Raw genomic sequence first — 18339 nt, forward strand, 5'->3', positions numbered from 1 at the left:
GAGCAAAGAGTCACATGAGAGTGAGTGAGAAAGCCCCCTAAAAACACTACAGCTTTCATATCTAATTGACAGAGAGAAAACAAACCTCTTTGGTATTAAAGACAAAAGAAAAAGAAAAGTTGACCACAGTACACTTTTATATGGTTAACCTATCACCAATCTGCATCACAAATGTGCATTCTCAATTCAGAGACTTTTTTTTCATTTTCTTTCAGCAAAGCACATACACATATGTATCTGGACATTGGTGACCAGGCCAGCTGTTTCTGAGTTTGATTGTACCGGTATGTGTACGAAGTGCTTGACTATATTAAAATACATCACAGAAATACATTCATACATGTGATAATGATTTCAAAAGTTTCTTCTTAGGATCGTTTAGCAATGTCAAGTTCAAATTTAGCCTTTTTTTATGTTTTTGCCTGCTTTTGTTAAAGCAAACATTGATTTATATACTGTGCTGCATGGTGAGCTGGACATGGAGCAATACATCAATATACAGCTCAAATCAAACTTGAACAACCATTTTAACCCATTGCTTACTGGAACCTGGTGGTCCCTATGTTAGGTCTATGGGAATTAGATAATTCAGTAGTCAACGGGATAACTCCAGGCCAGACATCCCAATGATTGATCAAACGCGTGGCTCACACGTCCGCCGCAGGGTAGTTAAATCTTAGCTGTGGAACTTCTGCTTGGCTCGTTGGCTGTCAGTATGCAAAGAAGAAAAAGGAAGAATAGGGTGGCAAAAATCAATATTACGTCATTTGTAATATTCTTCACATAGGTATTTTGTATGTAATGCTATAGATTCAAGAGCCTTCTCAAGTGAATAAGGATGAGGGTCTACAACAATCATTATCTAATTGTTTTAGGAGGAGGTGGGGAATTTTTATACCCTTGCACTTTACCCCAAATTTAATTCATAATTCTTTTTTTAGAACCCTCTTTAATTAAAAGTGGTTAAAATCTATTATCAGCTCTTCAGTTATCCTGGCTAAAAATCAGAGGATAACAAAATAATAAAAGACACTTGCTTCCTCCATCACACCCTTTGGTATCAGAGACTTAAACATTACAGAAAATACCATTTTGTGATATTGTAGGGCTATTACAAAGGCTTGCTACTAATAATATCATTTATATACCTCTTTTTAGTATGTTGAATAAATCTAGTCATCTGATTGGTCGAAATTGGAGTCGTGATGAGGCACGCCTTGGGGTGATAGCAGAATGTAAAGTCCAATTGAGCTTATAAAAACAACTACCGGTACCTATGCCTCTCATAGCAGTCATTATATCTATACTATTAATGCGTGTCTATTTTGAGGTAAATTTCTACTCGGCTCTTTAAAGAGAAGGTTGAGTTCTGGGAAGAGGTGAAAAATAATTTTGTTAGCATTACTCATTCTTATTATGCAAGTGTGGAAGAACATCAGTTAAGACATGTTCCCTGAAAAGCATGGCTCTTCAAATGCCTTCATATTCTAAATATTCATGTAACATCGTAAAAATCGGGGGGGGGGGGGCGGCTTTTTACGCCACGTGTTCGTGTAGTCGGAAGTCCCATGTACATCTTTCTGTGCAAGTGTTTGTAACTGTACCAAGACTTGGCCAAATTTCTTATCATTTTGATGATTCCAGAACCTTGCAATACACACAAATTCTTATATGCTAGATGATCAACCTTTTCTGGTCGGTTCCACACCGTTTCTTTCACAATGCAATCGCATGACCAGAACTCAACTTCATCTTTAACCTGAGAAGTTTTGTCTTATTCTTAATATTCTCTCGCTCACATTACCTTTGGAGTGGTGCTTTGGGTGGTGTTTGTTGTTTGCTGGGTAGCTTGGGTTCTTGGGTCTGTCAGTAATTCTGTCTCCCAATCCTCTCCTTCTGCAGGATCAAAGCTATACATGGGCATCAGCTGATGACGGAGCTTGTCTAGTCTGAATTGGAACAAATGAAAGTAACAGAGTCAGCTGGATAATATACTCTGTATCGTGCATAGAAAACTGCAGTTATAAATATAATCAATTTATCAAAAAGTTATATGAAAAGTAGGTAATATCGAGTTCTTGTAATTGATGTGGAAATGATTTACCGGTACACCACAATCTAATACAATTTAGGCATACACTGTATACTGTGCAATATTTCCTGTATGATTATGATTTTTATGACATTTAAAATAATAATAATAATACGAAAAATAAATACATCTTTCCATTTGTTCCAACACAATAATTTTTTTCAAAATGTATGACTCAGGAGGTTCTTTTCTTTTTAGAGAACAATAATATGCTACCACAATATATTTTGACTAGTGTCCAAGGGATAAGGCACTTAGGAAATTGATTAAAAGGAAGGAAGGGCGGCAGCCGGCAGGGACAAAGTTATCTGTACACTTCTTCATTCTGTATGCTCACTATAGATTTTAATTTTCATCTTGGGCCTTCAAATAACGGCAGGGGGGGGGGTATTTTGAGCTTCCCCTTAATGCTGAATACACCAATGTGAATAAACTACAGGGCAGTGTCTCACGAAACCGTCATAAGTACAAGTCCAACGACGACCCATTGAAATGTGTGTATTAAGTTTAACACACGTTTCAAAGGGATGTCGGTGAACTTGTACTTTTGTGAGACGCTGCCCAGCTCAGTATACCAGCCAAATGAAAAAAATACAGATGTTATTGATGACTTATTGATGACTTATTGATGAACAATCAACAAATCAGTTGTATTGGCTATGAGTAAATCATCTACATTGTCCAACTTGAGGATAATGCAAGGATGAATTCTTTACACTTCTTTGCACCATTACCTTAATTTCTTGCGGCAGTACTTTCCAAACAGGATGAAGAATGAGATGAGCAGTCCAACACACACAGGAACAGCTAAGAATACAGCAATGCTGACATGTTCATGATTATGCTCATTCCCATTTGGTTTCTTCGCTACTGTCACTGATACCGCCACTGTAGATACTGCCACTTTAGATACTGCTACTGTAGATACTCCCACTTTAGATACTGCCACTGTAGATACAGGTATGGGCATGGTGGAGCGCGTGGCTACAGCTGCTGCTGTTGAAGATGACTGAACAGGGAGAGACGTTGCCACAATGTCTGTATCTAAAGATGGTTCTTGTGTGGCAGGAGATGTATGCATTTGTGTAATATTACTGGTCTGAGTCGTCATGGCCGACATGGAAGTTTTGTTCAAGTGAGAAACTTCTGTGCCAAGGAACTCGACGGGTGGATTGATATCCGTTGGTGGACTCAACTCTGGTCTTGACGCATCAAATGGAGGCCATGTATTATTAAGACTCGGTGGCAAGCTCACATGGGGCAGGACGTCCGGACGCGTCTCCACAATTCGGTCTATGACTCCTGACGTCGCATTCCTGTCAGCTCCAGCTATGGTACGGAGGACACACATACCAAGCAGCAACCAAAGACAAATGTATGCCATAGTGTAGTCATCTCATCTAGGTTGTTTCATCATCGTGCAAGATCGTCCTGATGAACATGCAACACTAAGAGACAAAAGATAATATATTATCTACTTGATGACTTGAAACTTGTATTTCTTGCAGCCGTATTTTAAACTGTTAGTTACTGTCAATGGATGACGTCATCTTCCTTCATGTGCAGTAACAGTTTAAGATATGGCTGCAAGAATTTCAACCAAAGTTCAATTTGGACAAAGAATATCCAGAAAAAAGACCCTTAAATGCATCATACAGTCAATTTGGTATTGCCTATTGGTAAGTGGAACTTAATTCAACCTATGTAAATGCATTGGATATGAATCTGCTAAAATTGAAGTTTTAAGTTTATTTATTCCACATTTTACATAGAAAAAAAGTTTATATTCTTTTCTTTTTTATACAGGCATATATTATTATAAGAATAGATTTCACACAAGAATAAAATGTATTAAACAAAATTAGACATTAAATGACATTTTAGACCAAAGTTTGCAGAGTAGACCCTGTACATGTATTTGGATAGCTGCAGTTGGTGCATGTGTTGGTAGTACACTATATAAAGGATAGGCAGGTTTACAGTGGAATCACATGCATTCACGTCACCCACCCACTTGACTAATCTTTAATATCCATCAAAAAAAAAATATTAAATCAGTATTCCAACACGGAAACGAAGGGTGAATGCTTCACAAAGCTATCGCTGCTTGGCTCCTGCTCTCACACCTCTCTTTCGGACTGGATCAACCCCTCACTCTTTCACAATCTCTCTCTGTTTCATACTTGACCTCCATGTTAAACGTTCCACTACATGTATGTGATGCCACTGTAAACCTGCCTATCCTTTGTATAGTGTACTTCATGTACCTGTACTAACACCTGCACCAACTGCAGTTCTTCAAACTGGAGGAAGCCAAGCAAAGAAGAAGCTATGGACGGTTAGCTAATAGCGAATTTTTGCACGGCAACCCAAGTGCGCTGCTGACTACAGGGTATTTGAATGAGCTGTGCCGTCCACCCACCCCGTACTACTACTAGCTAGACTCCCGATGCTTATATCGGCTGAATATCGTCATAGGTTTGAGCGCTACGCGGAAATTTTTGCTCTGACTCTGAGTGAAACCCCTCCCCTGCTAAGATTACCGTTGTAGAGTGCAGCGCCGTCATCGGTCGCAAAAACAGCCTATTGTCTTACGAGCCGACCCTACTCAAATAAGAGGCTTAAGATTTAGAACGAAGAGACAGAAATTTCCGGTCCATATGCAAACCACAGCCAACAACATCAACAGATCAAGGAACATTCACGTCCACCACCCACTTCTATTTCTAATCTTTAAATATCCATCAAAGAAATCTTGATCTAGTAATAGTAATAGTAGTAGATCTAGATCTATAACTAGTAGCCTAGATTAAGTAGCTAGATTAAGCTAAGGTTGTATTTGTAGGCCTAAGCTAAGGATGCAAACCATAAGTTGAATAAGTTAATAACAGAGATTAAATTGAGATGGGCTGCCCATTTTGGCAGACAGTTATCTCTGTCTCGGCCTGTTAGTGTTAGTGAATAGTGTAAAAATAGGCTGAGTCTATAACTAAGTAAGAGTAAGAGAGAGAGAGAGTGAGACAGCTAGCTAGATCTACAGCTACAGCTGACAGTCAGACCATGTCTAGTAAGTCCATGGTCAGACGAAGAACTAGACCTATTGTTATACAACTTACAAAATACAAGCCAAAGCAAAGTCCTGACAAATTAATAAAAGGAGTGCCTGGCATTACATCATAGGCCTACGTCTATGGTTACATCGACTTACTCACTAAGGTGTTAAAAGGCTGTGAATGGAGCTGTGTCACTGTCAGCCGGTTTGTTACTGTATGTAGCTGTAAGATAAGGCCAGGGATCTCCCTTGTATTTGGCTCCTGATGATCACAACATTTGCAAGTTTCCAACATAACACGATCTCAATTCGCAAGCGATATGCAATGCCTTGGCTATACTACGCCGTCGGAGGTTTTTTTTTTTCGTAGGATGTTTAAGTACGCACCAGTGCTACTGTACTGGTGACGTGAAGTCCTATTTGGGGGGGGGGGGGGTGGGTGTGGGCTATCATGCAGGTACCTTTCACTGCAAATTTGTCTGACAAACAAGAAAGATCATAAAGTTTTATAGTTTTGCAAAAATTATTTAAAAATCACAACCGATTCCAAGGGAAACCCAGCTAGGGGACAATCTTATATTTTATTGATGAACTACATAGCCTATTTGGGCGGGGGCACTAGAAGTCGACCAGATCAGCCATTTTCCGACCTTTTATTTTAGCCGGGCCTCCTTTTTCACGACGCCTTATATAAAATTCATAAACGAGGATTTGTTTTCCAGCCCTCCGACGCATAGACGCATGGAACTCGTATCCGAAAACATGCTATCCGAATCTGAAATATTGCGAGCGAGCGAGGCAATCGAGCAAAATTTTGCATTTTTATCAAGGCAAATTTTTATTTAGTCATCAATATACACTAGATAAAATGCAAAATGTTATATTCGGTCCTCTCGTTGCCAAGTATCATCCCGATTTATCAGTTTTGCGAGAAGTAAGCGAATTAGGGGTAAAAGACATTTTGTTGTGGTGTAAATCATTTCGATATTAATACAATAAATAAGGTTATAATTATGGACACCATGCTGCCCGGCTCTCAGTCATGTAGAAATACTGAAATCATGTGTGACCACCGTTCAGACACCCCCTAAACGAGGATTTCTTCTAAAGCCAAAATACACCCTCAAGAAATGAGGATTTCGGCGTGGTTTTTCCCGAATTCACACCCTAAACAAGTATTTCACAAAAGTGCACTCCTTACCAAGTATTGTAAAATGGTAACACCTTGATCATTTTTTTAATTTAGTGCGACCCAATCTCTCTCCTCTTTTTCATCCCCCGTTTCTTTTGTTTCCTCTCCTTTCTCTTTTTCTTTTTTCTCTTTCTTTCTTCTCTTCTCTAATTTCCTTTCTTTTCTTTTTCTTTTTTCTTTTCTTTCCCTTTCCCTATCATTTTCCCCTCCCCCTTTTCTCATTTTTCACGACAGCAGCGCAATTTTACCGACAATATATGACAGGTGGGGGGGGGGGCTGCAGCACCCCCTTTAGCGACGCCCCTGGTTGTTATCCCATTATTCTTTTTAAATAAATGCAATTCCTCATGCTCTCGCACCCAGGCGCGTAGCCAGAGTTTGATGTTTGGGGGGGCACATACATGTAATCGATCGAGGTCAAAAAAAGGGGTCTACAAAATTTTAACCGATCCTGGAAATTTTAGGGGGGGCACGTGCCCCCCGTGCCCCCCGTGGCTACGCGCCTGCTCGCACCTCTCTCTCTCTTTCATTTTTTCCATCTCTTTTTGTGGTTCTTCTTGCATGTGCTTTTTTTTTTGGGGGGGGGGGGGGTGACTACACGCCAGGCAAGAGGGACCCCATATTATGCACCCTGCAAAATTGCGTGCCCCCTGCACCTTTCGCGGTAAACAAAACACCTTATATCATCCCCCTTTCTTTATTTTCCCTTCTTATTATTCTCCTTTTCCCTTATTCTCTCCTCCGTCTTTCCCCATTTCTTCTTTTTCGTCTTTTCTTTCCCCTCTCTTCCCCTTTCTTCCTTTCACCCTCCAGTTTTCTCCTCTCCCTTTTCTTCTTCTTCAGCTCTCTTCCCTTTCCTTTCGTTCCCTCTCCTTTTTCTTTTCCCTCCCTTTTCTCCTTTTTTTTTACCGGGGGGGGGGGGGGGCACGTGCCCCCTGTGCCCCCTGTGCCCCCTGAATCCGCCACTGATAATAGATTTTAAAACAATGCTCCACATGATACTACCCATGGACATGCATACCGGCCCCATATAGCCATGAGACGTGCGGGCCGCAGTAATTGTTAACCAAATTTTCAGCAAATATTTCCGAGTGATCAAAACGATCGTTCATTATTGATTCTTGCATTTTCAAAACTCAAATCGGAAATTATTTTTATTTCCTATATAGCGAAACTCTCAATGATCACAAAAATTGATTGTATGCTTTTTTTTTTAACCTTTCAATTTTTTCCAACATTGAAGAAGGTGAGAGCTATTCTGTCCATTGTTTTCTCTATAATTAAGACGTTAAAAAAAAAGTTATGTCACAGATGAGAGGGGGGGGGGGGAGTGGTGATTTTTTCCTTATTCAGCTTGTAGACAACTTGAAGGCGCTATGGCCAGGGTTGTTGCTACACGGAGAGCTAGTGCATGAAGACCCTATAGCCAATGAATATATTCTGCCTCAGATAAATTATGTAGGCATATATCCTCTGTTGCTTGAAATATAACAACAATTTTGCAGACTGTCTGTTTTCCAAAACCTAGACCTGTCAACAAGTTCTAGTGACATTCCTTGCTAGAACTATTTTGTATCAATGTAAAAATGAAACGTTAAACAAGAAAGGAGCTGGGAAGAAATAATAGGGGAAAAGCTCACCGTTTCATAAAGATGAACTTTCTCTTAAGTGCCCCCCCCCCCCCGGCCCACCTCCGACCATCTCCCACTTTTCCATAGTCACCTGCCACGCATCTAAGTCAGGTAGAGTTTAGATCCACAGTCTATATGCTAATCTGAAAGTTTGGGTAAAATATATATATATTAATACATGTTTATTATGCAAATATATATTTCATCATACTTGTCGTTGTTTTAGTAGTTGAGTAAAGTTGTACAAGAGGCAATTATTATATTCAAGCATGAATTTTATTTTCTTATTTTCTCCTTGACCACACCCTAATGCTGTTGACGTTTCAGTTCCTTTTTGCTTTCATTTGGCGTTGACACTGACGACAATTTTTGTGTCTTACAAGAAAATGTATCGCTCAAAAGTAAGTATATCGAACAGACGGCCATGCTTTATATTTTGCCTTTGTAATTACTTGATAAAGAGCTCATGTGTACCTTTCGTTCATTATAATAATTGTAGATGTCTGTACATGTAACGGTCTTCAGTCCCATTCGTATATTTTTATGTAGGGCATTCCGCTGTCGACTCCTCCTCGAGTCTCATTTGAGAGTCGTGTAAGTCAGATGTGCATGTGAGAAGTGTTTAACTTCAAAGCCCTTTAATTCATGACGTCCTTATCATTAACAGGATAGGTCTCATATCCATGAAAGGTGTTACTTGAGAGCAAAATGTCCTAACAAGTAACAGCAATTTACAAAACATATCAATTCTTGAATTTTGAACTGGAACTTTTTTGGAGAAGTTTTATATTTTTCATAACATATTTTTTTTAACGTTACACTAGGGGATCAGGCCAGATACCTGTACGTAATAAGGCATGCTATGAAGAAAAATAAACACAAATTGAGAGGTCACCTGACACATATAATAATCATGTGATATGTGTAACCACACCCTTTTTCAGTGCCTGCATCGGTATCGTGGCTTTTGATGATAATTAGACCCGTCACAAAACCTGTTAATATATACTGTAGAAGTTTGCTTGTTTTTTTCTGCTCCTTTTTATAAACACCAGGCGTGAGCATTTTTTGGGCAGCAGAATTAAGGTGTTAAATGTGGCATGGCACTTAATCTGCTCAAAATGTTGAAGAAAAAAATTTAAAATGTGTGTATGGGAACTGTTTTTTTTGTGACGGAGAATCTATTGTCCGTTGTGATACATCAGTTATTTGGTTGACTACTTCTTCTTCTTCTTCCTTTTGAGTACAGACCTCTTTACAGAGTATTATCGTACTATACTGGGGGTGTGTGCAGGTGGACCACTACACCGGGGTTTCCCCTACTCTTATACGAATAAGTTGTAAATTGGTGGCAAATCAGTTCTATTTCATTTACAAGCACATTGATTTCAGCTTAATTTTAATTTTTTTAGCAGTCATGAAATACTCAGTATTGATTAAAAAATTGATTTATATCTGTAGTATCCAGATGATCCCGGCATGCATAACGCTGGTGGATTACCAGGACTTGGTAGTTCCAGACTTCCGTCCACCTATAGCAAGAGAGGAGACTCCACATTTGTAGAGCGTGTTAGCAACAGCTTTACAGGGTCCATGCTAGGGCTTGGTCTCGTGGCCATTGGACTATTCAGCATCACAGTCAATGAGGTAAATTGATTTTAATGAGAGAATCAGCAACGTTTTAAAAATAAAGAGTGCAAAATGCATAGAATATTAAACAGCTTGATAAAAGAGAAGTGAAAGATTCAATATGCTCAGTATAGAGAATAAGTGAGAATGCAAGTAGCTTAAAATCATGTAGCTGAAATGAGCAAGATAATAAAATAACAATCGTTTCATTTGTAAGACTCTGCTTTTCTCATCATTTTTGAATAGATATATGTTCAATTCAACCTCAGGAAGAAGAAAATTGAATTAACTTTGTTTTTTTTAAACAATTATTTCAACATCTTTTACTCTGACTTTCAGCTTGGAATTGATTTTATTTTGCTGTTTTTGTTTTCTTTCCCAGAGTTTTGCTGCATATGTCTCATGGCAATTGGATGATGGCTTGCGCAATATTATTCCCTTGGAATCCAGTGAGGTTATATTTACAGAAAATAACAACAAGCTTATACATGTCACAGGAAAGCTACGGACTACAGAGGTGAGATATTTTCTATGGGACTATTAAAGTTGTGGAGTGTATTTTGATTTTCTTTATGGTATTTTGCTTCAGGGGGGGGGGGGGAGGATGATTTGGAGTTGGCAGTGCTTTACCTCTTAAAGCTGATGAAGATCTCAGGATTCATTTTTGTAAGGATAGTAATGCACACACCCATATAGATTAACATTGAATTTTAAAATATGTTTCAAATGCAAATGAAGAAAATATTGATCATTATTATTTTGTTGAAGTGGTGATTTCAAACTGATTTTTGTTTAGTCCTTTCAAGTGATGGTAGCAGTGCAATGAAAGTCTCTATCATATCTTTATACATGGTGCTAAACCAACTTATACTCAAAGTAATGTAGTAATATGAGCCTTTAATTTATTCATTATATTCACCATAGTCTCAGAAACCTGAATTTAATCAAATGACACACATTAATACAATGAGTTTTACCATTTAAATTTATTTGAAGTAATTGTATGCAATGATAATACTTTTCACAACAGTCTTTCATTGCTTTATAAAAACAATTTTATCAATAAATCTAGTTTATGTATCTTTAACATTCAGTTTTACATGTTTTCTTATTGTTGCAATTATATATACATGTATATTGTAATTTTACTTGCATTTAAAGCCCCACTGTACTACTTGTAGTTACTTGCTCCCCCTATATAGAAAACAATGACTAATCGGTGCCTGTTGGTCCCCCATGATCCTCTTTTTCTTATGTTAATTGAGAGCTGAGTTGATGAGATAGCCACCCGTCAGTGACCTCGCTGGGTGGTCTAATCCCTCCTGTCCACACTAGTACAGACAGCCTTTAAAAACATAATTGTAATGCAGTCTGTGACTCCCAGTCATGTTTTTAGTAAACCTTGATTGAATTGAATAAATTATTCTGTGTTATGCTTTCCTAGCCCCTGGTAGATTCCCAGTTTGGTATATCAGTGAGAGCAGTGAAGCTACGTCGTCATGTCCAGATGTTCCAATGGGTTGAACATAGGAAACAATCTCCAGGAGAAGATATCCAGTATACATACAGTGAGTCATTCTTCAACTGTTGCCTGTTCAAGCTGAACTGACCTTTATAGTGGTCAAGTATGTTGTGTGACTGTTTTTTTAAATAGCAATTAAAACATTTAGTTGAAAGGCATTTACAGTGATGCTACTAGTTTACACATAATGTTGGATGTTTGAACTGTTTAAAGCTCCCAAATTTCCAATTTTCCAAATTACATTTCCTTGAGCTATAATAATAAGGAGTTTTCACGCAAAATAATAGAGATCATAGTACCTAATATTTTTTGCATTAATATGTAAAAAATAAAATTTGTAATATAATCAATATTGACTCTTGAGCTTTATATTATGTTAATGAAACCATCAGATATTTTTTTTTTAATGATGTGAAATTCACAGCATAATTTCATCACCATTTTTTTTTATTTGCAGCTAAAGAGTGGAGGTCAGAAATCATTGACAGTGACACTTTCGAAAATTCTGCCAGGCATGTTAATAAAAAGTGAGTATTTTTGTTGCGATTTGTTCATTTCATTCAAGAACTTTTAATGTAAATATATTTATGTATGCACCTTTGTTCTAAAGATAAAAAACAATTTTTTATGTTGATCAATTACATTGTCATCTTGTGTTACAATAAGCATTTCAAGAATCCAATTTTGAGACGAGGAGTTTCATTGATTTTAATCTTTAAATTATCTGTAGTGATCTCTAGAGCTGTAAAATAAATAGATTTTACAAATTGTTCCGGTATTATGTGGTAGTATTTTATGTTTTAGTTTTAGGCCTATTTTATATTCTGATACTAGTATTATAGCTACAGGTATTTATTGAGATAGACTGTGTTAAAGGTAATACAAAGTTTTGATATGGGGTCATGAATTAGGTTCAAATGAACATTTTGGAAGCATATGTGATCCTACAATATTCAATGATCTTTGTCGCAGTTGAAATCAAGTCTAAAGTGATGAAATTATAAATAATAAACTCTTTATATTGTATAACTCCCTCTCAAGATTGATACTACTTACGCTTTAAAACAATGTCTTTTGACTAAAATCAGAACTGCATATTCCAAGATTTTCATGGTCGCAGCTACCATAAATTTTGATATTCAATTGCTCGAAAACACAAGTGTTTTATGGTCTAAATTTTCTAGTGATTATAATACATCCACATGGGCATCCAAATATATCACAATTTTAGAGAATCACTTTCCAGCCAATTTTCAAAATTTCTCAAAACTTTGCGTTACCTGTAACCTTGGCTCCCTACCAGCACAATCGGTCTTGAAATCTTGATTTTGTATCCCTAACTGAAATATGATACATCCACACAGTGAAAGCTGTAAAGTACCTTGAATGGTCTTTACTAGGGGATATATGCTGATAGTATTACATATAGCTTGTCCAAAATAGTATTACATATAGCTTGTCCAAAATAGTATTACATATAGCTTGTCCAAAATGGAAATGAAATTATTACAGAATTCAAATAGTTTTGTAAGCTTTACATTGCATGGATGATGAACACGATATGAATTTATGCTATTTGATTCATTTTTCTTCACAGGGAAATGTCTGTCAAAGGCACTACCTTTGTTGCCATCCGAGCTTACATTGGTAACTTCCAGTTAAAGGAGCCCTTGAAAGAAAAGATTGAAAACTTTGACCCTTACTTCACCCAGCAGCAACCTTCCAATCCAAACGTTAAACTGCACAATGGCTTTTATCACTTCTCATTAGATATCAACAGACCTATGGTATGTCAAATCATATTTTTGTTTTGAAATCTTATGATTACTTTATGTTATTATCAGTCATTTGTTTTTCTGCATACCGGTAAGACTTACCGGTAATAACATTGATTGAAATTATATTGCAGAATAAGAATCATTTCAATTTTTCAATTGATGTTGGATTTGGTATTCCTAACAATAATAGGAGAAAGTTAAACATAAACACACAGAAAGAAGGAAAAAAACATATTTGAGAGAAAATGCATGAACAAGCAGATGAATATGTTACATATTTATTAACCTCTGCAGTAATTAAAGGTTATTTTTCAAAACATTTATTTCCATGTATATGTCTCTCAATCTGAGAAATGAAGGGAAAGCTATTTGAAGAGATAAATGCCTCCAGATTTCTTGAAACAAGCCAGGGTTTGATGATTTTAAAGTGAGTGTGTTTATTAATCTCCCTGGCAAATGCTGTAGAAACTACCTCAGCTAGCTTCAAGTTTTACCAAATTAATTCCATTTTATCTTTGTTTTGTATAGATAGGAGAAGTGAGAGTAACATTCAGCTATGCTGGTGTGAGTGGTCAGGAGAGTAGCATCGTAGGACCCCCTGCTACTGTAAGTCAAGCCCCTTTACACTCAATCATGTATCTCTACAGTTAGGATATATTAAAGACAGCCATCGTTTAACAATGTTGAATCTGAGATTTACGGCCATACGTGTTATCAGTGTCTTTGATATGGTATAATTAGGTGTTGAAGCCCTAAAAAAATTGTGCTTCAAAATGATCAAGAAGTGCCTCAAAAAAGTAAAAATCTTTGAGAAACCGGTTTTACCATACTCGTTTTCCCCAATAGATTGTAGTGTTATGAAAACTGTTAGGAAAATGCAAAATTTTATTTCGATTTCCAATCATAAATATCTTGATAATCAGACAGGCGATTGGCTTGTCAAAGTCATGGCCTAAAGGTTTATGATAACTAAATTAGTTCTATAATTGACAGCTATGTGCAATGTTGTTTAATATGGCTGTGTATACATTTTAAAGATCCCTGTTCCAAGGCTATATAATACATTTTGTATTGTCTATACAGGGAATATCAAATGTGGTGGAGTGTGAAACACACAATTCAAATGTTGTTGTCCACTGGGTGCATAGTAGTGCAGCATTTTTCCATGTGTGTTTTTGGAGTACGACCATTCAAATTAAAAAAAAACCATGTATAAATTGTTTAACAATATGCTACCTGTATGCTGTTTTACTACCTCAGCACATCAAAATTTTCTAAATTAGGGAAAGTCATTAGAAAAACAAATATTCCAAGGGAGGATATATTATCAGTTTTGGCTAAAGTAAGCTCCATCTGTTTGGTGCATCATCCATTTGTATTTGTAATGTCTATCTACATTGCATTCTCTGGATCTCTGGTGTGCAGATTATTGAGATGTTTTTTTTCTTCTTTTTTTCTTCCACAGGTGAGCATAATTGCCAAACAGGCAGGAGGAATTCTGACTAGTTATGTAGATAATAGTGGTACAGCAAGAGAGATGGTCCAGATGGGAAAATGGTCTGCAGAGGTAAGACTATATGATGTTCGATTCTAGAGTCCTACACCTCATTTCATGTTATAACTCTTTCATTTGCATATTTATTTGATCATGATATTTATAGTCTAAAATTGCAAAAAAAACTGTGACAGCAAATATCGAGATGTGTTTATTATTTGAGAAATATTTTTAGGTTCTGAGATAAAAAAATTGTGGGTGGCAATGACATAAAATTAGTCAGATTTAATACAAATACCCCCCCCCCCCCAATAAAAAGGAACATCCCACAAATGAAATGTGTCAAGTATAGCAATTCCTGTCTCCAGTATGTGCCTACAGGTATGCGAAATTGATAACAACAACAAAACAATAAGTAAAAGAAGATTTTTTCATGAAGTAACCAATAATCACTTCAAAATCTTAATTAACTTCCAATTTAACCTGAAAACATTAACAGTGTCAATTACCTGTTGTAATACTCAGGAGAATAGAGGCACAAGCTTTGCATTAAAACATTAACACTGAGAATGTAAAAGAAGAAGGAAATCCTTAACAGGATGCAAGTGAGGGAAACTTATTTATTAAATGTTTCTGATGTTTGTATTGCCTGCAGGAAATGCTGCTTCGTCACCTGAACCTGCAGACCTCATTGACATGGTCTCTCAGGATTGGAGGATGGCTCATGATATTCTTAGGCTTCTGTTTTATGAAACTCATCACTTTTTATATCAGTGAGTATTTACATGATTTGCTTTTTGTTAGAAAGGATTTCAATTTATTTTTTTAAGGAAGGAAAGAAATGGAGTGAGAGACTTATTTGAGAGCATGAGAATATGAATTGTATTTTTCTTTGGTTTCAATGGGCTACATACAGGCTTTATGATTATATTCCTATTTAAATTTTCTGTTCAAAGAAGCTTATATTTAAACGATTTTAGCTATGATTTGCATCTTGTTTGCACGGCTGTTTGAAGGGGAAAAACAAAAAAGGGGCAACAAAAAGGTTAGGAGGATGAGAATATGTATGATGCATTTCCAAGTCAAATATAGTCTACAAGCTGAATTAAAAGCAGGAACATGTTTTTTTTAAAGGAAGATGAGAGAATAAAAACAAGAAACATGTGGAAAGATGATGAAGAGAAATGTTATGATTTTAGAAAAGATGGGAAAGTTTTGGATGGACAAATGTCTGTTCAGAAAACTAGTATAATTACAGGGGGAAATTGTGTAAACTCTTAATCCCTCCTGTCGTACATTATATTACAGTTTAACATCACACTTAACAAATTAGCATCAAACAGTCCATACAGTTTAGTTAAACATTTCTTTTTAAATTTCCTTTCTTCTCTTTGTAGTGGATCTGGTACCACCCCTTCGAAAGATTGCATCATTTGGTCTGATAAACTTCAACTTGTGCATCTCCTTCTCACTAGCTTTAAGCTTTGCTGCCTTATGTTACCTAATGACCAGACCAGTGCAAGCTCTTATCATGATGACTGTAGCGCTACTACCAGGAATTATCGCTTTTTTCCGACATAAAAAATCACAAAATGAAAGTTTGAGATTATGAGTACAAATAATTGCATTCTGTACTTTCAGATTGATTTGTATTCAGAAATGTTAGGATATTAATAGGATATTTATTTTTTGGTATTTTAATTTTAGGATACTAATGAAATCTGAGATGTTATTTTATTTGTGTGTGTTTAATATAGAGGAATAAGGGTAAAAATTAAAAAAACAGACATCAGACATTAATTAACAACTTCTAAACCATTCAAAATTACAACAAACAATAAAGTTTATCAAATTAACTATAGTATGGTCGAATAGCATTGTTCATTCTTCCGGGATTTTACTGGAATTTTTTTTCTTTTCCGAGTTATAATTTAAAGAAAGGAAAGTAAAAATATTCTTATAGACAGTATTTTAAGATTAACAAAAATGCTAGGCATGTCCAAATTGCAGTCGAAGTGGAAGTCGTTCAATGTTTTTGTAATTTTTCAAAGAAAACGATTCTAACTTGAAGAAAGCTTGATGAAATTTAGATTTCTTTTGCAATGGTAGAGACATCCTATCAGGATATCTAAGAACACAAGCTTTTTATTATCAATGTTACTTGATGTTGCTTCTGTCCCACCTCTTATGTCACAATGTCCCTGGGCAAGACATTAATCTACATTTGTCACACTCGACCCAGGTGATGTAAATGGGTACCTGGCAGGAATTCAGTTCTTTGAAATGCTAGAGCGCCGTAATGGCAGCAATGCTAAAGCCGAGGTAATAATTGCGGAGTTCCAGGAGTGTCAAGTATGACAGATATCAGCGCTATACAAAAACCCACTATTGTTATTATTATCATTAATGTAGATGTTATCATGGTCTAAAGAATGTATGTCTGAAATTATGTTGCTCCTCAAACGTGAAATAAGAATGTATTTTATGTACATTAGACATCAAAGCAGCTATGGGAAGTTGTGTAGTGCCTTAGAGGAAGTGATGGACTCTGTGTCACATGTGGTTACGTTATTGGTGGTAGCTTACTCTAATAATCTGTATAATGTTTAATATGTAGCAAAAAATCATGTACACTAACCTTGAAAACATTTTTTTTTTTACTGTATGGAAGTTTTTGTCATATGATTCCAAGACTAAAATCTACTTTACACTGTAAATGTAGAGCACACTGTGTTTAAAGACGACTTTCATTGAAATAATTTTTTTATTAATTCATAAATAAGATTTATTGGGATTTTACTTGTTCTTTAATTTCTTTTCTTCTTTCTTTAAAAAAAAAAGATTAACCCCTCTAAATTACAATTAACCCCTCTAATCATTCTAACATTATAAAGCACCATATCCTATAGAATTGTTTTTATTACTCTGTGTATAGGATACATGTATCATTTAACATCTCACTACCAGGTTCACATACAGTCAAACCTGTCTATAGCGACCGCCCAAGGGAAATACAAAAAGTGGTCTTTGTAGACAGGTTCCTTTAGTACATGTTACAATGAGAACCCATTTTCAAGGGAAACAAAAAATGTGCTTGTTGTAGACAGGTGGTCTTTGTAGACAGGTTTCTTTAGTTCATGTTTCAATGAGAAACCATTTTCAAGGGAAACAAAAATTGTGCTTGTTGTAGACAGGTGGTCTTTGTAGACAGGTTCCTTTAGTACATGTTTCAATGAGAACCCATTTTCAAGGGAAACAAAAAATGTGCTTGTTGTAGACAGGTGGTCTTTGTAGACAGGTTCCTTTAGTACATGTTTCAATGAGAAACCATTTTCAAGGGAAACCAAAAAAATGTGATCTTAATAGACAGGATCCTTTAGTACCTGCTTCAATGAGAAACCATTTTCAAGGGAAACATAAAATGTAGTCTTTGCAGACAGTTGGTCACTAAAGCAGGTTTGACTCTATATCCACCATAAAACCCTGCCTACATAAGAAACCATTTTCACTACTTCCTTTATATGTACAGTGCCCTCTATTGGCGATGCGTTTTTGGAAAGCCACAAAGGGTAGATTTCTGGTTTTAGAGTAAAAAAAAAACTGGGGTTGTCCTTCAAGGAAATTGGAAAGGAAGTGACAGAATTCATTTGTCTGAGAAAAAGGTTTATATTTTGGTTATGACTCAAAAATCTAGTCAGTTGGGAACTGGACTCTAAAAGTTGAGTTTGAAGTTTTTCAGTCTACTAGTATAGCATAATTGCATGCATATTGTGAATTGTGAATTCACATCATGTTGGTACTTTTCAAAAGAAGAAACCTTACTCATTGTTTTAGGAGGGAGAGGTAATTTCCTGAAGCGGCATGATAAATGTGTCTCTCTTGCTTTCATGATTGAACATAATATTTTGGTCACTCAAGCAAGAGACGCAGTGTGAAAGAATATTTTTT

The 18339-nt window shown here is 36.3% G+C and overlaps 2 protein-coding genes across 3 annotated transcripts; one reads left to right on the forward strand and one right to left on the reverse strand.

Annotated features, from left to right (window-relative positions):
* Positions 1-119: 119 nt before the first annotated feature.
* Positions 120-5434, reverse strand: LOC115917890 (uncharacterized protein C3orf18 homolog). Of its 2 annotated transcripts, none has more exons than XM_030997971.1 (4): positions 5301-5434; positions 2827-3540; positions 1805-1949; positions 120-707 (listed from the first exon to the last, which is right to left on the reverse strand). In XM_030997971.1, exons 2-4 carry the CDS (start codon positions 3474-3476, stop codon positions 648-650), a joined length of 855 nt encoding a protein of 284 aa, XP_030853831.1. In that variant the 5' UTR covers positions 3477-3540; positions 5301-5434; the 3' UTR covers positions 120-647. The 2 variants fall into 2 exon arrangements, with proteins under 2 accessions (XP_030853831.1, XP_011670714.2); XM_011672412.2 differs by having other exon boundaries at positions 5209-5310.
* A 2813-nt stretch (positions 5435-8247) lies between these two features.
* LOC594098 (transmembrane protein 43) lies at positions 8248-17231 on the forward strand. Its single transcript, XM_030997983.1, has 10 exons — positions 8248-8368; positions 9429-9614; positions 9979-10113; positions 11041-11164; positions 11576-11645; positions 12716-12905; positions 13425-13502; positions 14362-14463; positions 15047-15164; positions 15789-17231. Exons 1-10 carry the CDS (start codon positions 8354-8356, stop codon positions 16001-16003), a joined length of 1233 nt encoding a protein of 410 aa, XP_030853843.1. The 5' UTR covers positions 8248-8353; the 3' UTR covers positions 16004-17231.
* Positions 17232-18339: the final 1108 nt, after the last annotated feature.

Source organism: Strongylocentrotus purpuratus, unplaced genomic scaffold (genome assembly GCF_000002235.5).
Source record: "Strongylocentrotus purpuratus isolate Spur 01 unplaced genomic scaffold, Spur_5.0 spur5_contig_858, whole genome shotgun sequence".
Lineage (NCBI taxonomy): Eukaryota > Metazoa > Echinodermata > Echinoidea > Camarodonta > Strongylocentrotidae > Strongylocentrotus > Strongylocentrotus purpuratus.

Excerpts from the sequence above, each read along its gene's own strand:
- LOC115917890 (XM_030997971.1), bottom strand. The coding sequence starts at position 3,476 with ATGGCATACATTTGTCTTTGGTTGCTGCTTGGTATGTGTGTCCTCCGT. Across the intron at positions 1,950-2,826 it reads TACTGCCGCAAGAAATTAAG|ACTAGACAAGCTCCGTCATC; the intron begins GTAATGGTGCAA and ends GTTCCAATTCAG. Across the intron at positions 708-1,804 it reads CCCAAAGCACCACTCCAAAG|CCAACGAGCCAAGCAGAAGT; the intron begins GTAATGTGAGCG and ends GCATACTGACAG.
- LOC594098 (XM_030997983.1), top strand. Across the intron at positions 13,503-14,361 it reads TCGTAGGACCCCCTGCTACT|GTGAGCATAATTGCCAAACA; the intron begins GTAAGTCAAGCC and ends TTTCTTCCACAG. Across the intron at positions 14,464-15,046 it reads TGGGAAAATGGTCTGCAGAG|GAAATGCTGCTTCGTCACCT; the intron begins GTAAGACTATAT and ends TATTGCCTGCAG.